Source organism: Podarcis cretensis (genome assembly GCF_951804945.1).
Source record: "Podarcis cretensis genome assembly, chromosome: 10".
NCBI classification, from domain to species: domain Eukaryota; kingdom Metazoa; phylum Chordata; class Lepidosauria; order Squamata; family Lacertidae; genus Podarcis; species Podarcis cretensis.
In genome coordinates, this window is record NC_137179.1 from 16,844,387 (window position 1) to 16,870,778 (window position 26,392).

General features: G+C 45.2%; 1 protein-coding gene across 2 annotated transcripts in view; it reads right to left on the minus strand.

The window, feature by feature from the left end:
* PTPRO (protein tyrosine phosphatase receptor type O) overlaps positions 1–6,272 on the minus strand; it is a 149,956-nt gene extending 143,684 nt beyond the window's left edge. For both annotated transcript variants that reach the window (XM_079992221.1, XM_079992219.1), the window contains exon 1: positions 5,552–6,272. In XM_079992221.1, coding sequence (XP_079848347.1) covers positions 5,552–5,644 — 93 coding nt within the window. In that variant the 5' untranslated portion in view covers positions 5,645–6,272. The remainder of the gene's footprint in view (positions 1–5,551) is intronic.
* Positions 6,273–26,392: the final 20,120 nt, after the last annotated feature.

Consider the following 26,392-nt stretch of genomic DNA (forward strand, 5'->3'; position numbering starts at 1 on the left):
TCCCTCTCCTCTCAACAGTCATGCATTCAATGTGGTTGCTTCCAGAGAAGCATCTACATTTGAGCAGCTTCTGATGTATAAACACTGATGTATAGATCAGGACATCTATAGTGCGTAGGTGCTCTCTTGAAGGCATCCCTCCAAAATGTGTGAGCATCAGGGAGCAGACTCAGTGGGGCAACCCATCTCAGGACAGGGCAATCAGGATCAACCATTTACATTTGATCACACATAGCTCTGCATATGAGCAGAGCCATTGTTTCCCATTATGTCCAACTCCAGGAACTGTGGCTTATTCTAACTCTAGTTTGTTAAAACAAACGGGTTGAATCATGGCTTGATATCCTGGTTTGTTAACCAGTGCATGTCATTTAGATCACATCTGACCATGGTTCTAGCTATTTAGCTGAACTGGGACAATAGCTCAGTGATACTTCTAGCAGTCTTGCAGGAAAGACACTGCTATTGTCCTCTTGCATTGTTAGTTGGAAGCAGAGAGAAGGACTCGACTAAGGTTAGCTAGCGTGTGGCTCAGGCAGGATCTGAAGCCAAGGCATCGTAGCTCAGATTATTTTACTTTTAATAATAATACTAATTTTTATTTATACCCCGCCCTCCCCTGCTAAGGCCAGGCTCAGGGCGGCTAACAAGCAATAATAAAAACAAGTTGAATGAATACAACTTAAAAACAAGATTAAAGTACAACATTAAAATATTGAAACATTAAAATACAGCCTCATCACAGGAGGAGAAAGGAAAAAGAAAGAGGGGGAGGGAATCAAATTGGCTCCAAGCCAAAGGCCAGGTGGAACAACTCTGTCTTACAGGCAAAGAAATCAGATCCTGCAGGGCCCTGATCTCATGAGACAGAGCGTTCCACCAGGCCGGAGCCAGTGTTGAAAAGGCCCTGGCTCTGGTTGAAGCTAATCTAACTTCCTTAGAGCCCAGGACTACTAGGGTGTTGCTATTTATGGACCTTAAGGTCCATACCGGGAGAGGCGGTCCTGTAGGTACATGTCCCGTGACATGACTAAGTCACACATCACTGGAATAGATCCCAGGCAGTAACAACAACAATAATAAATTATAATAAAAGCTGAAGTACGAAATGAGCCACAATGCAATAAAAGCTAAAAGACAACAGCTAACACCAAAAAGCTGACCAAAGACAAGTGAAACTCATTCCATGTCACTGGAGAAGACTGTAGCGCATCTGCTTTGCACACAAAAGCTCTCAGGCTCCATCCTCAATATCTCTAAATAGAGCTGGGAGACACCCTGGTCTGAAGTCCGGAGTCACTGCCAGCCAGTGTCGACAATATGGAGCTAAGTGGACCAGTTCCCTGTTAATGCAGTGGATTGCCAATGCCTCTGACAGCCATTGTTCGACAGCAAGGGGCCACATTCCTTTACTAGCAACTTTCCAGGGGCAGCATGCAATTGGTGAGTGCGACAAGGGAGGGAAGTGGGTGGGGCAAAGGCTGCCACTCTTTCCTTTGAACAGTGGGGTACATTCCAGCCACACCATAGTCAGAGGTTTCCACTCACACAGATCTTCATCCTCCATCCAAGCAAGCAAGCAAGAGCTCCTTTCACAGTTCAAGGGCACATTCCAGCCAGGCAGAAGCATTCGAGGGGAGTGCAGAGTAAGACTGGTGAAAGATGAAGTCTTAGAACAGTATTGGGGAGAGGCTTGGAGGGTGACATTTGGCCCTCATGCCTGAGGTTCCCCACCCCAGTTGTGGAAAGAAGCATGTCAAAATGTCCACCTGATCCCCAGGCTGAGCCAGTCCTCACACAGCTATGGGCTTCCCAACATCCACCACCAGCTTTTCCAATAAAAATGTCCAAAGCAGCAGTAATTTCTCAAGATTTCAATCACAGAGTCCTACCAAAATGGACACCATGACCTAAAACCTCTCCTCCTTTTCTACAAGCAGCAGCATAAAGGAGACAAAATGATCGGCTCAGAAAGGCCTGCGTCAATAAAAGTCTTGATCTGGCAACAAGCAAGGCAGCTGGACAAACTGGGAAAGCAAAGGGAAAGCAAAGCAGGTGCCATTGTGGAGCAGAGCCTCTCCAGATGAGCAGAGGGAATGGGGGTGGGGATGAGAATAATTCAGAAGCAGGCAATCCCTAAGGTAGGGTGGGCATATGTCTCATGGGGTCTTCAAGGTAAGAGCCAGAACACTGATTTGAGTCAGGAAATTATCCCTGATCATTGGCTATGCTGTCTGAGGCCAGTGGGAGCTGGCACCCAGCAACTTTGGAGGGTTACAGGTTTCCAGTCCCTGCTCCGAGTCCACACAATGGCTCCTTCCTGGACATTGGCTCTCAGTTGGGTGCAAGCAAACCCAGCTGGTTGCAAGAACAATGTAGGATATTTGCATGTTCAATTAGTAATCAACAAGAGTTGATGGGACTGCGGGGAACTGGGGCCTTAGCACAGTGGTAGAGAGTGCATGCTTTGACTGCAAAAAATCCCAGCTTCAATCTCCAGAATGGGCTGGGAAAGACCTCTTTCTGAGACCCTGGAGAGTCACTCCCAATCTATGTTGACAATGTCAAACTAGATGGACTCAGTCTAAGGCAGTTTCACAGGCTGTATATTTCTCTCCTTCTAACAGACTGATCCTAAGCACATTATGCAGAAGTACGTTCCGCTGAAACCAGTTTAGCTTATTTCCAAAGAGTGTGTTCAGGTATGAGCGTGTAAGCCCATTAGCTATGGAAAACTCCTTAGCTGCTCTGCACAGTAGTATATGAATGGAGATTGGGTCTGCAGTGCTGAACGGATAGCTCCTTCTCCCTCAAAACTCTTCCTAGCTGTAAGTTGGTGACTTGAGAAAAAGACATCAGAATCCAGAAAACACAGAAGCTAATGGGCCTCATGACAAAGCGATTGTCGTTCAGTCACCATTGCCTAATAACATATGTGGATAGGGCTGTCACCATGTTTGCCAATATCTGAGGAATTAGGAGAGAACTTTTGATCCAACAAATGTTTAATATACCAAAAGAGGGAAAGTAGCAAGGAGTTGTTTTGACATAGCAGAGGTGCAACTATTTGGCGCTGATCCATTTATATATAATTTAATCTAATGTAAGTTGGATCCAAGTGTGGATGTGATTCCCAATTTTTTAAAATTTCTTTGCACCAAGCTGGAGAAATGGTGTGTGTTTTTTTAAAAATAATAATATTGGCCTCTATATTATTTTTTAAAATGTTTGCTTTCCCCCCTTCTTCCTCCCCACCCCCTTTTCCTTGTGTGCCCTGTCTTTTTAGACAGCTCATGGGGAGGGATTGCCTTGTTTTAACTGATTAAGGCACTCTGGAAGGTGGGGTTGAAGCACTCTGAAAATCTATACTGGAAACTAATGAAGAAAAATCGCTAATTTCAGGGATGGGGAATTTGTGGCCCTACAGCTTGTTAGACTCCAACTCCTATCAACCCCTTCTAGCATGGCCAATGCTCAGGGATGGTGAGAGATGGAGTCTTGGTGGTTTCTGCCAGGCCACAGGATTCTCACCCCTGATTTGTCCCAAGGTATCTTTTCTCTTACAACCACAGGCTAATGTAGAGCTGAGCTGAGAGTTCTCTATGAACAACTTTCATCTCAAGATGGTGTGTATATGTTGAAGTTATAATGAAACTCCTGATTTGGGGAGTGCAGGGGCTGGCAAAATTTACAGAAAGCTACAGAGCCTTAAGGATAAAGGTAAAGGGACCCCTGACCATTAGGTTCAGTCACTCATCTTGCTTTACTGGCCGAGGCACTCATCTTGCTTTACTGGCCGAGGAAGCCGGCGTACAGCTTCCAGGTCATGTGGCCAGCATGACTAAGCTGCTTCTGGCGAATCAGAACAGCGCACGGAAACGCCGTTTACCTTCCCGCCAGAGCAGTACCTATTTATCTACTTGCACTTCATGCTTTCAAACTGCTAGGTTGGCAGGAGCAGGGACCGAACAACGGGAGCTCACCCCGTCGCGGGGATTCGAACCGCCGACCTTCTGATCGGCAAGCCCTAGGCTCTGTGGTTTAACCCACAGTGCCACCAGGCGTTCTCTTTTTAAACTTAGTTTTTCATCCATGGAGATCCACCTGGGTGCCCTTTCTTCTACCCAGAATTCCAAAGGGGATTCTGAGAGGAGAAAAATGGTGGCTCTGCTCTTGCAGCAACAGGTGCTGGCAAAACTAAGTTTCTGAAGAATGGGGTGGGAGAGACAGGGAACCTCTGACAACACTGACAGCAAGCAGGTAGCACCCCAAAATTTGATAAGAATTTCACTCGCCTCCAGGGAATGAAATTCCCCACTCCTGCTCCCCACCCATAAACAGTCTGTCAAATTGAGCAGGAGGCACTTCACCTCACCAGGACTATAAAGCCAAGTTATCTGTTCTCACTTCTCTCTGTGTATGGTCAAGCAGGTGTTTTGCATACAGAAGCTCCCAGGTTCAATCCCAGGCAGGGTTTAGAAAGACCTCCATCCGATACCCTGTAGACCAGCTTCCATCAAACTGGTTCAAAACACCAGGAGGACCCCAGGTTTGCAAAGGCAGGAGTCAACAATCCTGAAGCAGACAGACCAGTTGTCTCTTCTTTTGAATCAGATGCTCTTTTGGTCTAACTAAATGTCAAGTGGCTTTTAGACTGGGGTATTTCCCAGACTTACTTGGGAGACGTCAGGGATTGAACCCAGGACCTTCTGCATGCAAAGCAAGTGTTCTCCGCCTGAGCTTAGGACCTTTCCTACCCTTCAATTCACCAGACTTGTAAAGAAGAGCAATGAAGCAAAGACAGATGCTCGTTAGGGCTTTCCCTGGCCCCAGGGTTGAGCCAGGAGGGACTCAAGGAGGGACTTAATTGAACCACCCCACTTCAGATTAAGCCCTGAGATGCAGATTCACCCAGCCCCCTTCACCCTGGCTCCTCCAGGCCAGTCGCAGGAGCAGAGGAGAGCCATGCAACATGTTCCCTTGAAGAAACACCACAACAAAGACCCGGAAAGCAGCCCACGCACACCTTGCCTCGAATCACCAAACGCACCGCCACCTTTTCCAACCCTCCGTCTCCACCACCAACCAGACAACCAGCCCGGTGATCAAACCAGCCAAGCTGCCCCCTGCCTCCATTTGCCTGCCATTCCTGGCTGACACAGACACACACACAGACACACACACACACAGAGAGAGAGAGAGAGAGAGAGAGATGCTCGTGGTGTTGAAAGTGACCTCATTTTGCCTTGGGAAGCGGATCCCCACCAAGCGACCTTGAGTGCCAGCTCCTATTAGCCATGCTTCAGAAAAGTCCCAAGCTCGGGGGGCGAAAAGAGATAGAGAGAGAGACAGAGGAACACCGAGGAGGATTGCCGAGATTTCTCAATAAATACACAAACCGGGGAAAGAAACGGGGAGGGGGGAACCTCTTTGCTCCACAGACACAGGAGTGTTGCACTAGCTCCTTCCACCCTTCCCAGGCCAAAGGAAGAGCGCCAAGGAGCCTGGCACAGGGAGCGATGGCTGGTGTCTGGGGCGAGCGATCTCTTACCTTGAGGAGCAAAACAAAGAGCCACAGCCGGGAGAGGCAGCTCATCGGGGCGCCGCTGCTGCTCCGTCCCTGGGCGAGATGACCCCTGACCATTGGAAAGGAGAGGCGCGGGGGGAGAAGGACCCCGAAGCAGAGCCGCCACGCCGCCTGGATGTGGAGCTCCGGCAGCAGCCAGAGCCCCGGGAGAGCCCAGGAAAGAGACGAAGCGCCCGCAGAGAGAGACACAGAGGCAGCCGGAAGGTGTGTGTGTGTGTGTATGTGCGCGCGCGCGCCTGTGGGCTCGGCTCTCCCAACTGGGGTAACAATGGCGAGCCTTCTCGGAGCTGCGGCACCGTCAGATCCGCAGCACAGCCTTTCCGTCTCGCTGGAGGAGACCCATCTCCTCTTTCCCCCCACCCTCCTCGCTGCTCCCCCCTCCTCGCTCCTCCTCTTCCTTTATGGCTGGAGAAGTCCGGGGTCTCCTTCCCCCTCCCCTTTCTTCCTTTCCTCCTTCAATCGCAGCTCCGGCGGCTTAAATGGCCAGGGAGTCGTCCGGGGACCGGCGATCGGCGCTGGCCAGCTGCTAGGTGCCTCCTTCTCGCGGCCACCGGCCAGGTGCGCCTTTCCCCTTCGCCGCTGCCGCCCGCGCTGGCTGTCTCGGAATGAATGGAGCGCCTTCATGCCAAGCACGCCGCCGAAAGCGGCGAGGAGACGCCCTCTACCTCGCGGGAGCCTCCGCCCTTCCCTGCGCTCCGCCCCCTCCTGCCTTGACAGAGCCATCCATACCCACGCCCCAGCCACGCACAGGCCAGTTTCCAAGGGCTTTAGCTTGCCTACCGAGTCGTTATTTGCTGCTGTTGTTTAGTCGTTTAGTCTTCGTGACCCCATGGACCAGAGCACACCAGGCACACCTGTCTTCCGCTGCCTCCCGCAGCTTGGTCAAACTCATGTTGGTAGCTTCAAGAATACTGTCCAACCATCTCCTCCTCTGTTGTTCTCCTTGTGCCCTCAATCTTTCCCGACATCAGGGTATTTTCCCCGAGTCTTCTCTTCTCATGAGGTGATCAAAGTATTGGAGTCTCAGCTTCAGGATCTGTCCTTCCAGTGAGCACTCAGGGCTGATTTGCTTCAGAATGGATAGGGTTGATCTTCTTGCAGTCCATGGGACTCTGAAGAGTCTCTTCCAGCACCAGAATTCAAAAGCATCAATTCTTCGGCGATCAGCCTTCTTGATGGTCCAGCTCTCACTTCCATACATCGCTACTGGGAAAACCATAGCTTTGACTATACGGGCCTTTGTTGGCACTGCCTTGCCGAGGCGAAGGGGCTTGAATAACTCAGAGAAGCTACGAGCTATGCCGTGCAGGGCCACCCAAGATGGGCAGGTCATAGTGGAGAGTTTTGACCAAACGTGATTCACCTGGAGCAGGAACCGGCAAGCCACTCCAGTATCCCTGCCAAGAAAACTCCATGGACAAAGACCGAGTCGTTATACGCATCACCATATACCCATCACCTGCTTGGATTTCCTGGCCACCGCAGGTACCAAGCCAAAGTCCTTTCCTTCTGTGTTTACTACCCTGGATGGAAAGATACCTTCCCTAGGCATGTTCGACAGGTGTACTGGAAAGCAAGTCTACTGTACAGTAGATGACAGCAAGCCTGTGGACACTGTGAGATGAAGATGCTAGACCAGATGGGCCATCAGCCTGGTCCATCTGGTTCGTCTTAGGTTCTTATGGGAGTGCTTCCGGTCTCAGGTTCTGCTTGTGGTGGGCACAGAGGTGGACAGAAGTTAGCTCCACCTGTTCCATCACCCTGGTGTGGTGCCTTGGGGGTGGAACAGGAGGGCACTGCACCTATTATTTAGAATGGAGTGAGAGGCGGGGGTGTCAAATTTGGGGGCCCCAAAATGGGCAGGGCTCTTCTTGTGCACAGTTAGGAGGCTAGCCAAGAAGACCTGGGTCCAAGGTGCTGAAATCCCAATGGAGCAGGAAAGACTATTTATGTATGTGACCATGGCTATGCAGATGTTATTGGCCCAGAGATTGAAAGAAGATAAAGTCCCTACCAGAGAAGAAAGGCAGGCTGAGTTGATGGGTTATGCTTAAATGGCAAAAATGACTGGAAGAATCAGAAATCAGGAAGACCAATTTTTTAATAAGGAATGGGGAAAATTTATAATTTATCTTAAAAAACCACTGTAAACAGCTAAAATCATTAGTAGGATTGGAATAGTTTGTAGTTTATTGGTGAAATTTTGGACATAGATCTGGATTATTATAAAAGATCTGGATTATTATAAAAGATGCAGGAGGAAACTGTTAACAATAGGACCCACAAAGGGGGGGGGGAGGGGAGGAGATTCTTTGGAATCTTGTTTTTATGTTGTATGTTGGATATGTGATTGAAAAACTTTAATCTGAAATGTGTGCGTGTGTGTGTGGTTGTTGTTGTTTAGTCATTTAGTTGTGTCTGACTCTTCGTGACCCCATGGACCAGAGCACGCCAGGCACTCCTGTCTTCCGCTGCCTCCCACAGCTTGGTCAAACTCATGTTCGTAGCTTCGAGAACACTGTCCAACCTGGGTCCAAATCTCCAAACAACCGTGACATTTACTGATGTGGGGTGGAGCCAACTCTCAGCTTAGTTGTAACATCGGGTGTACAAGAGAAGAGTGGGGTGCCAGTTCTGAAATGTTGCACGTCTCCTTAGGAATATAGGAATTTGCCTTACACTGAGTCAGACCTTTGGTCCATGTTGCCCATTAACCCTAGCTCTCTCCATTCTCTCCCAGCCCTACCTGAAGATGCCTGCGAATGAACCTGTATCGAGATGCGGGACTCTTTCGTTCATTTTAGCCTTCCCAAGAGTGAGGTGATGATTGATTGATTGATTGATTGATTGATTGACTGACTGGCTGACTGACTGACTGACTGACTGAACAGCTTCTCCAAATCAAAAACAGCTTAATCAGCCCTTATATTTGAATGCCGAATGGAAAGTCAGAAGACGAAGTGTGACGATGCCTGAGGAGGGGATTAAAGCCAGCATATATTAGGAAAGGAGAAAGGGAGAGGACACCAGGAGAGGTGGGATATTTAATTAATTAATTGGGTTTGGGCAAAATTAATGACTCAGTGTGTCTTTTACCACTTCTACAATGGGATAAATCAGGCATCCTAGGTGAGAAGGGACAAAATTGAAAATTTTTATGCTTCTGTGCTCTGTCACTGGGCTATGGCCTTCCATTATATGTGCTCTGTCACTGGGCTATGGCCTTCCATGATTTTTGAGGATCAACACAAAAATCATTTTAATGCATTTTTGTTGCATTGGGTGTGTTGCCCCTGTAAATTAAGGACCGCCTCCCCCCATTCGAACTGAACTGGGTCCTATGCTTATCATCGGAGGCCCTTCTCTGTGTGGCCCTTATGAGGCCCCACAGATTTAGAGGGTTGCAACACAAGAACGGGCCTTTTCTGTGGTGGCTCCCCGCCTGTGGAATGCTCTCCCCTGTGAGGCTCGCCATCATTACAGATTTTTAGGCACCAGGTGGCTGGGGAAACTCAGCCAGATGGGCGGGGTATAAATAATAAATTATTATTATTATTATTATTATTATTATTATTATTATTATTATTATTATTACTACTTCTTGGCCATTAAATAAACTATGGCCTGTTAAATGTAGGAGGACTGTTGTTACAGAAGGGGTAGTGTGTGTATTTACTGGTAGCATACTTAGCTAGGCTTTATTTTAGAAAACGGGTAATGGGCGGAGGGATTGGTAACAAGAGGCTGTCTGGTTTTCCCCAAGACATTTGTATTTTACATACCATAACAGGTACGTTTGACAGCTCTTTATATCCATGCACTTTTCATAAGGAAGATGATTGGCAGCTCTCAAGTGGAGCGGTGGTGTTCATATTATTCTTATCATGTCTGGGAAAGCATCAAAATACATGGCGGGGTCTGCTGGCTTTCTCAAGAATTCAGAAGCGCACATTTTCAGTGTTTTTCCTTCTGACCTTTTGGACTTTGTTTTCCTAGCAATCCCTCCCGCTCTCACATATCCCTTTTTTAGGCTGATGACCAAAATAGCTGCAATCCTGGCCCAATGAAATCAGCGGGAGTTCTGCTGCTGATTTATTTTCCTTTCTTTTTAAAAAAATATTATATATTTTTATTTAGTTTTAGGGAAAACACACACAGAAAAAAACAAGAACCCAGGAACCTGTGCCATAGCCCTATAAAGTACAAATTGTGGTGGTGAAAGAAATTCTGAGTGCAGTTCATGGAGAAATATAATCATAAACTGTAAATAACTAGTACTTAGCAGAGGGTAGCTGTGGACCAGGGCTGGCTAACAATAACAATAACAATAAATTTATTATTTATACACCGCCCATCTGGCTGAGTTTCCCCAACCACTCTGGGCAGCTCCCAAATGTCTTCTAAAGGTAAGCTAGTTGTTTATTTCCTTGACATCGTATGGGACGGCATTCCACAGGGTGGGTGCCACCACCGAGAAGGCCCTCTGCCTGGTTCCCTGTAACCTCACTTCTCGCAGTGAGGGAACCGCCAGAAGGCCCTCGACGCTGGACCTCAGCATCCGGGCTGAATGACGGGGGTGGGCCACATTAACTCATGCGCCAACATGAGCAAAGTAGAAAAATTAACACCTTTTGTCTTCGTTCCATCCCCTTCATTATCTTTATATATTTATTTATAAATACATCATTGCGTTTTATTTACTTCTATCTTTTTATCTCAGTCTTATAAGAAGAAGTAAGAGTAGCATGTAAGCCCTGCGCTCTGCTACTGAGAGATGGTCCTTCCTTGTAGGAAGGCGGTAGACCCACTGGGGGCATCTTGTCATGGGCCACCTAAAATCTAGAACCAGCCCTAGGGGGTGCAGTGTGTTTGTTTAGTGTGGCAAGCAGTTTTCTTCCTGCTCACATGTGTCATAACATGAGGCATGCAATGAGTTTGCAGCTCGAAAGATTCTCAGTCACACCGGATCTGCAAGGAATGGTGGGGTCTCTCCGTATATCAGTAATGTGTCTAAACACTCAAAAGCCTCATGACCTTTTGCTGCTTACACCCCCCCCCAAAAAAAAACAACAACCCCATTGTCAGTTACTTTTGTCAGTTGCCACTTTAGCTTCTGATCAAAATCTAGCTGCAATCAAGAATGAAGAGGAGGAGACCCAGAAACAGAGCTAGTTTGGGGCATTATATATGTACCGGTATATATTTTTTTAAAAAGCCATGCAGTATTCCAGTATGTTTCCATGAGCTCAGTTGGCAAGAAGAAGCAGGCAAATGGGGTAAGTGATTTTCTATTCTGGTGAGGCATTGACCCTGTCTTCAACTCTCTGGATTACCTTGTACTAGCTATTTATCTCCCCCTGCTCTCTATTTGTATCATTCAAGGCTGTGTGTGCGGTCGATGGAAGACTGCTGAGGTCTTTCATTGTCAGCTCCCCCCCCCCCCATTTCACCTTCTGCAAATACAGCAGTTACAGTTGTTATGTGAAATCATTAGGTCTACTTTGCAAGTCTCGTTTGGGTTTCTGCACCTGCTGTAGAGAGAAGTGAGGGGTTGACCAACCTGGGAAGGTAGCCCACCTAGGAGAAGGAAAACTCTGGTCCTCAACCTCTGCTGCCTTGTGGGATATCTTCAGGAGAAGAATAGGCTAAGGAATAAACCCTACACAAATCCAGAGTGGGGTCCCTAAGTTGGTTGGGTGGCACCTTGTACGCCTCCTTTCAACAACTCCTGCAGGTGAGCAGGTGCCAAACGTCTTGCTCTGCTTTCCTTTGGACCACATGAGTGAGGCCAAGAGGAGGGTGGTCTTGTCATTTGGGCAACCCAGGACCTCCAAACACACTGCCCAGGCTTGTGCCCCAAGGAGGTCACTTGGGTGCTGCTAACGCAGCTGTTTGACTCCACCCCCATAGGTGTGCTCCACTGTCTCTCGAGACAAGACAGATGTCAACGACAACAAAAGTATTCAGAAGCATTACTGCCCCTAACAGTTGAGACGCAGCTTCTTCTTCTTCTTCTTCTTCTTCTTCTTCTTCTTCTTCTTCTTCTTCGGCTATCACTCGTAGCCGAGTAAGATTGTCATCCATAAAGACGGTTTTAACAATGAGTCCGTAAGTGATTGTGGGGGCAAATTCTAGATCCACACGTCCTTCCACAATGGGGACATTGGTTTCCGGGCAGGAGCTGATCACGGTGTGGATTTGCCAAGCATGCCTTCCGCTTAGCATGTTTCTCCCTTTTGTCCTGGGTTTGAGTGTCTTCAAAGCCCATGACACCTTTGGGAAAGGCTGTTCTCCAACTGGAGCATTCTCAGGCCAGTGTTTCCCAGTTGTCAGTGTTTATACTACTTTTTTAAGATTTGCCTTGAGACAGTCTTTAAACCTCTTTTGTGACCTCCAGCATTACGCTTTCCGTTTTTAAGTTCGGAATAGAGTAGTTGCTTTGGAAGACAATCATCAGGCATCCGCACAACATGACATCATGGCTAGTAATCAAGGCTGGCTGACTGACCAAAATACCACCAGAGGAGTGTCCACCAGTAATAGCATGCAGAAAGCCCCAAGGGGCATTCCAGGGGCAGCAAGGGTCTGAGGTGACCTTCCTGCCATCACTTGATAGCATTAGGTCCTATCCCGGCCTGTTCCGGGCTTGAACAGTGGTGCTGAAGTCAGTTGACTTCCCTTCTGCCCTAGTTGGCATGAGCAGTGAGGCTGTGGATACAGGAATGAGCTGCCACTACATTACAACCAGTGGCGTAGCGTGGGGGTGCAGGGGGGGGCCGTCCGCACCGGGCGCAACATAGGGGGGGGGCGCGCTCGCCGTCTCCGGAGTCGCCGAAGAGCCTCGGGCGCAGGCTGTAGCAGAGCCCCATGTCTCGCGGAACCAACGAGCTGTGCGCGCGTCCAGGCTGAAGGCGTCCGGCAGGCAGCGGCTCTCAGCACTCGCCGCGGTCCCTGCGCATCAGGGCCGCGGAGGGCGCGCCAGGCAGCCCCTCCTTACAGCCCTGCCGCCGCCGCTGCTGCTGCTGCTGCAGCTGCTGAGCCATGTTGCATTTTCCTCGCCTCTCTGCCCTCCTCCTCCTCCGGGCAAGCGGCGTCATTTGGGCGGCAGTGCCAGCGGCAACTTGCCTCAGATCACCTGACACGGACCTGCCGCCGCCGCCGTGGCTACCTTACCATAAATACCCCAGCCCAGGCAGCAGCAAGAAGAAGCTGGCAGCGGCAGCAGGTTAGGGGCGCAAATTACTTGCCTTGCCCCGGGTTAGGGGGCGCAAATTACTTGCCTTGCCCCGGGTGCTGACAACCCACGCTACGCCGCTGATTACAACCTACCACTGCCCAGCCAGGGCTTTGACTGTCCTGTTTGGCTTGTTACAGAAAAACAGCACAGCATCATCAAATCTGTCAGGGACCAGCAACAGGTTTCTGCTCCGTCAGCTTTGCCAAAATCATCAACACATAGCAAACACACAGTTTACCTTTTTAGACTGCCTGCTGACCTGCAAATCAAAGAAGTGTCAAATGAATTACACAGCTATGAAATAACAACAACAACAACAATTTATTATTTATACCCCACCCATCTGGCTGGGCTTCCCCAGCCACTCTGGGTGGCTTTCAACCAAATATTAAAATATAGTAATGCATCAAACATTAAAAGCTTCCCTAAACAGGGCTGCCTTCAGATGTCTTCTAAAAGCCTGGTAGTTGCTGTTCTCTTTGACATCTGGAGGGAGGGCATTCCACAGGGAGGGTGCCACTACCAAGAAGGTTCTCTGCCTGGTTCCCTGTAACTTGGCTTCACACAGTGAGGGAACCGCCAGAAGACCCTCAGTGCTGGACCTCAGCATCCGGGCTGAATGATGGGGGTGGCTCCTTCAGATATACTGGTCTGAGGCCGTTTAGGGCTTTAAAGGTCAGCACCAAGACTTCGAATTGTGGGACCTCCGGAGGCGGCGCGAACGGCAATGGCGGTCCTCTTCCTTCTGTGAAGAGGAAGCTCCGTGGGAAACGGGTCGTTCGCTACGGCGAAGCGGAGACCCACGTCGGAAACCCACAGGCAGCAAAAGCCTGTGGTCTCGGGACCCGGCGGGCGCCAGAAGCAACCCCTGAAACGTTGAAGGAACCCCGTAAGGGGCTCCGGAGCGGGGAGGGGGTAGCGGCGCTGTGGGTCGTTTCGCAAGCTACGGAGTGAAGCCGCGCTGCTGCTGCCGGTGAGTGCTGACCTCTTTTCCTGAAACTTCTGATTTGGAAAAGCAACAATCCGTGAGTAAAGAGGACTTTACAAAATTTGAGACTAAAAATTATTGAATTTGGCTGAAAGCGGAGCGACGTAAAACAGGAAGTCCGTCTTCCGCTGTCACTGAGCTTCAAAGCAAAGAGCTGAAGGAGTGGAGGCAAAGAAAGAACTTTTAACCTAATCGATCTGAGCAACCGCTGAACTTTCTTGTAAGTAAAATAAGGACTTTAAGCACTTGATTTTATGCTCTTTACTTGCATCGTGATACCTTTCTTCTATCGGAAATATAATTTGAGTAAGAAACCCAGGTTCTGGAGCTGCCTGAGTGACTGAGCTGTCAGTCTGCAGATTTGGTTACTTTGAATTAAAAATTGCAACATTCTGAGGGAGTTTGGACTTGCTACTTTGAAGCATCATTTGAAATACCAGTTTGCACTGTTTGAAACAATGTGGCTGCTAATACTAACTCTGCTTAAAACCTGCTATTGAAGGTTCCTGGACTTTAAGCTTGATTTTAGCAATTTTACCAGAATTGATCTTTTCCCTAAAGACATTTTAAGCTCCCCCTAGAGGATTCGGGATTTACAGCAGTGACATTATTTTACTTTCCTTTCCTGGCCTCCTGTTTGACTGTTACCATCTGGGCTGTTGTTTTCTCATGGGAACAACTCAGCTTGACCTTGACTTTTAGATAACTCTGGAATGAGTGGCGCAAGAAAAAAGGGACCAAAAACTAGACAAACAACTTTAACAACTTTAACCACAGCCTCTCAGGCATGCAGATTATCTGTACCTACTCTGCCTTCAGAAGAAGAAGCTGCTTCTCGGCCACAAGCAGGGGAGGGAGAAACTGAGCAATTACAACTGGAAGATATGGCCTCAGGAGCAACTGCTTCTATTTTAGAGAAAATCTACGAAAAACTGGAATCTTTGGACAGGAGAGTAGAATCTCTGGATAAGAAAGCTGATGAGCAAACAGCTAAAATTGATCAAAACACAGAATGTTTAAATAGATTAACTGGACAAGTATCACAGAACGTACAAGCAATTGGAGAACTGACGGAGGCCACGGCAGAAAATCGGAAATTGGCTGAGGATACTAGCCAAAGACTGGGAAATTTGGAACAAGAGGTAAGACCACTCAGCAAACAAGTAGGTGAACACCAGACCTACCTCTCCATGATAGAACTGTGGAACAACCTTAGGATAAGGTCGATACCAGAAGCAGAAGAAGGCAACTTAGCTGAGTTCCTGACTAAAGAGTTTTCCAAGTTTTGGAATTTAGAGGAAAAGGACTTTAAAATCGTATCAGCCTTCAGGCTTGGAAGACTTGTAAAGAAAGAGAAGCCCAGAGACTGTTTGATAACATTGAGATCAAAGGAGGAAAGGGATAAGATTTTGGGCCTACACTACGGAAAGTCACTGGACATTTCGGACAGAAGAATTAAAATTTACGAGGACATCCCTAAACAACTGTTGGATCTTAGATCTGACTTTCTTGAACTGGTCAAATTGTTGAGGAGCAACTCAATTATCTTCAGGTGGGAATTTCCCCAAGGAGTATCTTTCACTTTTAGAGGGAAGAAGGTTAAAATTAGAACATTGGAAGACAGAGATAAATTTTTGACTGCATACGGAGAGGACCTTCAAAAGGGAATTGAATTACCCTCTGGGCCTGGAGCACCAGCGGTACCTGCACCCTCGGAACCTGAAGTCCAGTGAACAAGACACCACCCCCAGGAAAATAATCAGATTAATTCAGGATGTCTCTGCAACTCTTGAGTTGGAATATAAATGGCTGTAACATCCCGGAAAAAAGGAGGAAAATTTTTCACATATTAAAAAAGGAACAATTGGATATCATTTGCCTACAAGAAACACATGTGACTAGGCTCCACAGAAAAGTGTTAATAAACAAAAGACTTGGCCAGGAATTTATATCTTCGGACAGAGTAAAGAAGAGAGGCGTGGTGATATATGCAAAAGAGAGCCTGTCACCCAAATTCTTATTTAAAGATGAACATGGAAGAATTTTAGCAATTGAGATACAACATCAAGGAGAGAAGATTTTGTTATTAGGAATTTATGCACCAAATGAAGGGAAATCGGAATTTTACAAGAAGTTGCATGAGACAATGCTGGATTATCTGGACTATGACAACATCATTATGATGGGAGATATGAACGGGGTCGTATCAACTAACATGAGTAAGTCACAAAGCCAAAATGTTACAAAGGACGGCAGACTACCAAAGACTTTTTTTGAAATGACAGACAATATGGACTTAATTGACATTTGGAGAACGAAGAACCCCTTGGGAAGAGAGGGAACATTTTTCTCTGAAGCCCAGCTGACTTGGACAAGAATCGACCAAATATGGATAACTAGAGGTCTGGCACCCAAGGTCAGAAAGGTGGAAATCTGCCCAAAGACCTGCTCCGACCATAATGCAACGAAGATGGACATGACACTACTACCAACCGGCTCCTTTAGATGGAAGATGAATGACAATTTGTTTAGAGATCAGGAGATTGTTGAGAAGGCCCAAAAAGCCTTGAAGGACTATTTTGAGATAAACATGAACACTACGGTGGAAAAAAGAACTATCTTGGACGCAAGTAAGGCTGTAATGAGGGGGTTCTTGATACAACAGAATGCTGTAAAGAAAAGGAGACAAAATGAGAGGAAAGACAAGATACTGGAGAAAATCAAAGAATTGGAGAAGAAGTTAAGATCAAATCCGAAGTCACGGCCGACCCTGAGAGAAATCAAACTTCATCAAGCACAATATTCTAAATTGATAAACCAGGAAATAGAGTGGAAGATTAAATTAATGAAACAAAAAACTTTTGAATCGGCAAATAAATGTGGGAAACTGCTAGCTTGGCAGTTGAAGAGGAGACAAAAACTAAATACAGTTACAAATTTAGAAATTGAAGGAAGAAATATTCAGAACCCTGTGGAGATCAGAAAGTGCTTCCAGAGATATTTCAAAAGATTATATACTCAAGGGCCGCAAGATGAGATTGAGATTAAACAATTTTTGGAAAAAAATGGACTAACAAAATTGTCACAAGAAAATAGATCAATCCTGAATTGCAAAATAACACGACAAGAGATTGAACAAGCCATTCAGAACATGCAATTGGGCAAATCCCCAGGGCCAGATGGGCTGACCTCCAAGTACTACAAGACATTAAAAGACTATCTGATACAACCACTGATGGAGGTCAGCAATGAAATTATGGAGGGGAAGAAGGCGCCGGAATCGTGGAAAGAAGCTTTTATCACATTGATACCAAAATCGGAAGCTGAAAAGACACAACTTAAGAACTATCGTCCCATCTCCCTTTTAAATGTGGATTACAAAATATTTGCAGACGTTTTGGCAGGTAGACTCAAAAAAGTATTAAATGAAGTAATTCATAAAGACCAGGCAGGCTTTCTCCCAGGTAGACACTTGTTTGCTAACACAAGGAATATCATTGACATTTTGGAACTTTTGCAAACAGACATAAATACAAAAGCAGTGTTAATTTTTATAGATGCGGAGAAGGCCTTTGACAACATCTCTTGGAAATTTATGAAGGGAAATTTAAAAGAAATGGGAGTGGGACGGGGTTTTGAGAATGGGATTGATGCAATATATTCAGAACAAAAAGCTAAATTGATAGTTAACAATGTGGTTACAGAAGAGTTTAAAATTGAAAAAGGAACACGACAAGGCTGCCCCATTTCCCCTCTGCTATTTATTTCGGTTCTGGAGGTGCTCTTGAACATGATCAGAGGGGACCGGTTGGTGGAAGGAATCCAGGTCGGAGCGAAACAATACAAACTTAAAGCTTTTGCAGATGACCTAGTTTTGACCCTGCAGGAGCCAGAATCTAGTACGAAAAGAGTGTTACAATTGATTCAAGACTTTGGTCGGGTGGCGGGATTCAAATTAAACAAACAGAAAACTAAGGTGCTGGGAAAAAATTTGACAGATACAGAGTCAGAACGGTTTCAGAGAGAGACAGAACTAACTGTGGTTAAAAAAGTAAAGTACCTAGGGGTAAATATAACAGCAAAAAATCCGAGTCTTTTTAAGGATAACTATGAAAAATGTTGGTCTGAAATTAAAAGAGACTTAGACAGTTGGACAAAATTGAAACTTTCTTTGTTAGGCCGAATTGCTGCTATTAAGATGAATGTATTGCCAAAAATGTTGTTTTTGTTTCAAACACTACAGATTGTGGACAAGACGGAGTGCTTCCGGAAGTGGCAGAGAGACATCTCTAAGTTTGTCTGGCAGGGAAAAAGCCCAGAATTAAGTTTAAGATATTAACTGATGCGAAAGAAAGAGGGGGCTTTGCCCTGCCAGACCTAAAGTTGTACTATGAGGCCGCAGCTTTCTGCTGGCTAAAAGACTGGCTACTTCTCGAGGACACTGACGTTCTGGATCTGGAAGGTTTTAACAATGCTTTTGGTTGGCATGCATACTTATGGTATGACAAGGTTAAGATCAATAAGGCCTTTAAGAATCATATTGTCAGAAAAGCAGTGTTTAATGTCTGGACAAAATATAAAGACTTATTGGAAAATAAAACTCCAAGGTGGCTTTCACCGCTGGAAGCTAAGGCCCGAAAAAGACCCAATATGGAGGCCAAATGGCCAAAATATTGGGAAATACTAGAAAAAGATGGAGACAATTGGAAATTGCAGAGTTTGGAGAAAATGAAGGATAAAGTGCGAGACTGGCTATACTACGCTCAGATTAAAGAAGTCTTTAAAAATGACAAAAAGTTAGGGTTCCAGGTGGAGAAATCGAAGTTGGAAACAGAACTGTTAGAGCCTAAGACTAAGGTACTTTCAAGAATGTATAACTTGCTGTTAAAATGGAATACACAAGATGAAATGGTTAAATCGGCTATGATAAAGTGGGCACAGGACATTGGGCACAACATTATGTTTGAGGACTGGGAAAGGTTGTGGACCATTGGGTTGAACTTCACTGCATGTAATGCTTTGAAGGAAAATGTAATGAAAATGATATATAGATGGTACATGACCCCAGTTAAACTTGCCAAAATATACCATTTGTCTGATAATAAATGTTGGAAATGTAAAGAAAATGAAGGAACATTCTTTCACCTCTGGTGGACTTGCCCTAGAGTGAAGGCTTTCTGGGAAATGATATATAATGAGCTGAAAAAGGTATTTAAGTATACCTTCACTAAGAAACCAGAGGCCTTCCTTTTGGGTATTGTCGGCCAGAAGGTGTTAAGGAAGGACCGAACATTTTTTATGTATGCAACAACAGCAGCAAGGATACTTATCGCTAAGCACTGGAAAACCCAAGATCTACCCACACTGGAAGAGTGGCAGATGCAGCTGATAGACTATATGGAACTAGCCGAGATGACCAGCAGAATCCGAGACCTGGGAGAAGAGAAGGTTGAAGAAGACTGGAAGAAATTTAAGATTTATTTTAAAAAGCATTGTAATTTGGTTGAATGTTAAGAAGGATGCTAGATCATAAATAATTGAGCACCACTAAACTAGATGGAATTAGGATGACAAGTGAGATTGAGGAAAAAACATAAACCTTTGGGAGGATTATTAGATTATATTTTAAATGAATGGGATATAAGAATGTAAACAAGATGATAAATTGCGGGTAAGAATTGACAATGATGCAAGTGGGAGCGGGAGACGTGAGGGAGTCCAATGAAGCTAAGAAAATATGTTATGATATATGTTTCATTGTTTTTTATTTCTGCATTTATGTTTAAAAATTTTAATAAATATATATATATATATATAAAAAGACTTCGAATTGTGCTTGGAAATCTCTCATTTGAAAAGTGCATCAATAACACAACACAAAACTCCCCCCCCCCCCAGTTACATTTCTGGTCTAATTAAAAACAAATAAATTCAAAGAGCTTAGCATCACATGAAATTGCCTCCCATTTTCCGTTTTCATATAGCAGAATAGGACCAGTCCCAAGTATGAATGTTCTATGTGTTACAGAGATGCCTATGAGGCTGTTGAAGTGTGTTTCTCCAAGCAGCAGCCCAGAATCGAAGGTCTTCCGAAATTGTCAGAACAATCTGATGCTTTTGGACGGATGAGGATGCTCTGATGCACCCACCCAATCAGCAGCATGCAACTCACGCCAGGCAGCCAATTAATCAATACTGTTTACAGTAGATGTCACAATGACATGAGGGAAGCCTCAGAAGACACAAACAGTGCATGTTTAAGCTGCAATAATTGAATGCAAATCTGTTTGTGAACTACCAGCGCCTGTCAGAGCAAAGTGTCCATTGACATTTCCCCAATAGTGGGAAATTTGCAGTTATGAAATATTGAAGAGCAAGGGTTCCTTGCACTGGAAATTGTAAGTAGCTAAGAGTACTGCTGGGAGGAACGCAGAGAGAAGAAATGCCATGGTGCATCTGCAGCAGCACAACTGGACGCCCTCATCTGCCTCGGCTGCAACAAAACATGTCTCTTCCATGTCAGTCTCTATAGCCACAGCAGTAGATGCAACCATCCAACAGCTTGACCTCATCCCCAAAGGCACACTCCTTCCTTGTCTCCTGAGACAGACGGATGCCGACCAATCAAGAGTGAATACTCACTGACACATTTGTCAGTATTTGCATCCTTAGTTTGGATGAACTTAGAGAGTAGTTCTTAATGATATGATTATCTCTATACATCAGAAGTGCATTTGGCACCTTCCTTGTATAGCTTTAAATATCTAAATCTGTATCTGTAATGTGCCACCCATCCAATCAAAATCTGCCATCTGATCCTTTCTATAGTGGACTACTCTATTCCGAACTTAAAAATGGAAAGCGTAATGCTGGTGGTCAACAAAAGAGGTTTAAAGACTGTCTCAAGGCAAATCTTAAAAAATGTAGTATAAACACTGACAACAGGGAAACACTGGCCTGCGGGTGCTCCAGTTGGAGAACAGCCTTTACTAAAGGTGTCAGGGGCTTTGAAGACACTCGAACTCAGGACGCAAGGGAGAAAGGTGCTAAGAGGAAGGCATGCTTGGCAAACCCTCACCATGATCAGCTCCTGCCCCGAAAACCTATGCCCCCACTAGGACGTGTGGAAGGACGTGTGGATCCAGAACTGGCCTCCACAGTCACTTACAGACTTATTGTTAAAAGCGTGTTTATGGAAAACAATCTCGCCAAAGAAGATAAAATACGAGGTGGGAAGGACTGTGGCTCTTCCGATGTTAGAATTACAGAATTGTAGAGTTGGAAGGGACCACAAGTGTCATCTAGTCCGACCCCCTGCAATAAGGGTTTTTTCACCCCAAGTAGGGCTTGAACCTTGAGATTAAGAGTCTCATGCTTTACCGCCTGAGCTATTAGGTCAGTGTGTCAGGCAGTGGTCTTCCTCCAGAGGGCAAAGGTTGTTCTTTCCCTCTTCTGTTGGCTTGGCAGATGGATTTTGACTGATGTTCAGGGTTTGACGGATCAACATAAATGGTGTTAGAAAGCTCGCGTTTCTTTCCCCCTTTCAGTATTCATCTTTGCTCATTATTTAAGCCATCCGCATGGTTTCATCAAAAACATTCCTTGCCTCTGTTGGCATTTGGTCATAGAGTGACATGTTTCCTCCCGAGACGGGATTATTTAGATGAATATTCAAGCACGGGTGAGTGGATTTTCCCATTCTGTTACTTTCTTGTTCCACAGATTCCCTCTGCCTGCTTTCCACATTCCTGAACACTGATTTAATTGGGAATATTTCTAAAATTTACCTCTGAACTCCAGCCTGAACATTTTGCTATAACTTAAGAATACCTTGCACTTGTCTGGCATCTTTTTCAACTCTGCATTACCCAAGGGCATTGATAAAACACCGTAACAAATTAATAATTGCATCAAGGTGTCTTTTGTACAGTGTTTTATCAATGAACCCAAGTCCTCAGATGCTGTGTCCCTCTCAGGTCATCCAGCTTTTTCTGTGGTGGCACTCGATAAGTGGAATTCCTTGCCCCAAGAGATTAGTTTAGCTTTGCTTTTATTTGTGTTCCACCAACAACTGAAAACTTTCCATTTTTAAACATGCTTTTTCTGATTTTTTTACTACTAAGCAAATTGATCTGTGGTGCTGTCTCTTTTTGCTTTTGCTGCTGTTCTTATTGGACTGCTTATGATTTTTAACAGGTACATCACACTTAGCTTTTATGTTTGCTTTTATATTTAAAGGCAAGCCTACTTAATTTGCACTTTCCAATTCAAAACGCAAAGCAAAATACAGCCATCAATTGAAATTTGTGTTTCTCCAATACAATGCGGCGCAGTTCTCAAACCAGGTATATACTGGTGCATATATTAGTGAAAATGACATACCCCCCAAAATGCATCGCATTACAGGAAAATGTTTTGCAAAAATGTGCAAATTAGGCAGAATTGCATGCAAAAGAATGCTTATATTAGAAGAAATTCGCAAGAAAATGCTGGTGAATTTTCACGATAACTTTTTTGCAAGATAAAAAAAATATCTCCAACTGATGTGGAAATGTGAGAACTGAACTTGAGACTGGAAAAATGATAAACTGACCCAAAAAGCTGTAATGGAAAGATTCACTCATCCCTATACACCAGCTCCAAATCTCCAAGCGCATCTGTAGCTGCAGGTTCCCCGTCTATCCATCAATGTTTATGAACAACAAAGATGTTCAGAAACCATCCTTTAATTATTCCAAGGACATCATCTGCAACGGAGGGGGAACGGAATGTGGCATAGAAAAAAAAATCAATATTAATGCGCCACATTAAATTAGATCAACCCCAGATTACCAAAGACATTCTATTCCAAACAGTATCCTGCACATTTAATTTGTGGTTTGCTTTTCTGAATAAATTAGCGCCGTCACAGTAGAATTAATTAAATTGGCATTAAAAATATATCAACTGCTTAGTATTCTTCTGCGAGAAAGACAGGGTGGGTGGGAAACCCTGCAATGAATGTATCGTGCCCCTAGGAATAGGAATGTCATTAGCAACTAAGAGAAATTAAAGAATGCTTGCGCACACTTGGGTGACATTTACAATTAAAACCACTCATTCAGCGAGATCTCTTCATTAACTCACCATCCTGGGGAAGCATCGCTGAATTTTGAAGAAGGGACAGAGAGACTGAAAGATGGGTGTTTATCCTTAAAAACCTTGCCAAGCTGCAGCTAGAATCCAGTTTAGCCCTGACATGCTAGCTTTCTGTGTGCGGGGGTTATTATTGCCATTCTTTCTTTTTATCTAGGACCATTCAAATATACATCTCAACTTTGCAGTCTGAAATGGTGCGGCCAGAGACGGGGTCACCACCTGGAAAACCGACAGTCAAAACAGGATATTTGGAATAGAGCTTGGAAACACTTCTACCTCTTGTTTGATTATCAGAATCGGATATAGATCCAGACTTAGTTACCTTTAAAATAAGCACAGTGGCATTACCAAGCCTTCCCTTCACTTAGTCAAAGTTTCCCATTGGATCTACCTTGAGCGTGACTTTCAGTGCAATCATAATCATGTCTACTCAGAAGTAAGACCTACTGAATTCAATGCAGCTTGCTCCTAGGTAGGTTGCAGCCCAAATTTGGGTCCAACCGTATCTCTCTGGCTGCACACAAAAGAATTGCCTTTCTGGAAGGTCCATTTAGCTCAACATCCCATTTCTATATTTAATCACATAAACTACACAGTTGTGAAATGTCATGAGCAGAGCATGGTGGTGATGTTTCGGAGCTCCTAGGCAGAACAGTATGGCAACAGATTTGGAACTTTGGAACTCCCTGCCCATTGAGATTATTTTGGGTGCCTGCCAAAACCCTTTTGTTCCAGCAAGTTCCCCAGGCCTATAATTTTGACAAATGATTTTACTAGGTAGGTTGTTGTTGCTGGCACCTGTTTGTCTCGGGAAACAATGAAAGAGTGTGACTTCAGGACTGAAATCAAACTATTGGAGAGTTACAGCACCTGTTGTGGCTGTAGAGACTGATATGTGTTCCTAAAAGTTACTGGTTTTACTTTATCTTTTGTTTTAACATAGCTTGCTTTTAATGTTTTTTTTATTTTATTTGATATTTTATTTGGCCTTAAAAGCTGCTTAGAGATCTTTTGTTATAGTAAGCGGTATATACCGTGTTGGCCCAAATATAAGCCACACCCGAATATAAGCCGCACCTTTAAAAAAAAAATTTTTTGGGGGGGGGAGAGAATACCAGAATATAAGCTGTTTCTTTAAAATTCTGTAGGCACTCACATCTGTTCCATTTTACCATGTGTCTGTTTCAGCAGCGATATCATAAAAGCCAATTTTTGTAAGGTCATGAATTTAAGCTGCACTTTAACTTTTCGCAGTCAGAATTGGGGTGGGGGGGAGTGAGGCTTATATTCAGGCCAATACGGTATGTTTTGTAAAAGCAAATCAATAATTTTTGATCGTGATGTGGATGAGGGCCAATTGCATGGTTCTCTCTCCCCCCCCCCCGTGGTTATGAAACAGCCAAGATTACAAAAACAAACATCAAAATATGTATTAAAAACAAGACTAAAAGCAATTGTGTATAAATAAATAGATCCAATTCAGCCCTACTTCAAAATACACAGAAAATTAAGGTCCAAAGGTCTGCATGGATATAAAAGTGTTTTTGCCTGGTGCCTAAAAGCAGATAGTGATGGTACCATGTGTCCCTCCTTGGGACAGCATTCCTCCAGGGACAGGGAGCCACCACCGAAAAGGCCCATTCTGGTGTCACTTCGCATGTGGGGAGGCACACAGAGACGGGTCCATGCACTACATATTGAGTCACTGAGTTCCACCTATTAATAAAGGTAAAGGTACCCCTGACCATTAGGTCCAGTTGCAGACGACTCTGTGGCTGCGGCACTCATCTCGCTTTATTGGCCGAGGGAGCCGGCGTACAGCTTCCGGGTCATGTGGCCAGCATGACTAAGCCGCTTCTGGCAAAACCAGAGCAGTGCACGGAAATGCCGTTTACTTTCCCGCTGGAGTGGTACCTATTTATCTACTTGCACTTTGACGTGCTTTTGAACTGCTAGGTTGGCAGGAGCAGGGACCGAGCAACGGGAGCTCACTCCGTTGCGGGGATTCGAACCGCCGACCTTCTGATCGGCAAGCCCCAGGCTCTGTGGTTTAACCCACAGCACCACCTGTGTCCCTTCCACCTATTAATACTGTACTGCAATTCCTTTTATTTGCCTTGAAACTACTGCCTTCCACTCTTGCTGACTGACCCACCCAGAAGTCATGTCTACCTACTGCTTGATAGGAGAAGAGGCTGTAAAATCAGCTCCTAGCCCTTCCTATCAAACGAGTAAACAAGCCCATTGTAGCCTGCATTTCAATCAGCTTAAGGAAAGCCCCTCGGACAGGCAAAATATGGTTTCATTCAATCAGCCGAAGCGAAGCCTGACCGAGATCTCCTCTGAAGGCTTTGCAGCTTAAAATACCCTTGGGGGCGGGGGTGACATAGCAATTGTTTCCAAAGACAGGAAGATAGTCTGGCAAATAAAAAGGCCTGGGTGACATTTCCCCCAAAGATGAATGTAGATGGCAAGTGAGATCTACAACAAAATGTTGCAGCGCTGCTGCTCAGTGTTTCAGGGTACCTCCATACGGACAACAATTTGAAGAAAGGATATAAGCACAAACTGGGAAATTTAGCTTTGTGCCATTAAAGCGCCCATGCAGATTGCTGGGGTTGTGGGGTTTGTGTTTAATAATAATTATTATTACGGTCGTAGACCAGCGTGTGGGGTTTGTGTGTTTTTGCAGGTGTGTCCTGCAACATGCCATTGATGCATTAATACTGCATTAATGGTGGATTTATACTGGACTGTCCACACACCACTGCACACTTTATTAGTCGTTCCATAAGGCTACCCCAATGCTTCCACATTAGTGCCATCTGGAGGGGCGCTACTGCACTGCAGTGCAACGAAAGCAAAACAGCAACAAAAATCCGGAACAGCTGTGGCACAAAAAGCTATAGGCATTTAGCAGAAGCAAATGGTATTGAAAGTGTGATCTTTTATAGCTGAGACTGAATCTCGGGGTTGTGACTTTGAGTCCCGCGTTGGGCAAAAGATTCCTGCTTTGCAGGGGGTCGAACTAGATTACCCTTGGGGTTCCATCCCACTCTATGGTTCTGTGCTTGCCTAGGATTGCCCCCAAGGCACAATAAAATGGATATCTGGAGGTTCCCAAAGCGTATACCCTAGCACAACAAATCCACTTTTAAATCGAAACTGACTTTTGCAGTTAGGAAAGTGGCGTGGGTGTACATTGAAAAGCGTGGGGAGAACGGTGATTTACAAGAAGACATCTAAACACCTTGTAGTCAAATCAGGATGAATGCTCATTGCCTGAATAACCTACTCACAAACAAACCAGAACGGATACTCAATAAAGACCAGATAGAATCTAACCTCCTTGTAAGCTTTGTGCAAGCAAATCAGGGCAAATGTTCAGGAGCCTAGAATCCATTGGCCATGCTGATTTTCACATTTGGAAGTGGTTGTTTCC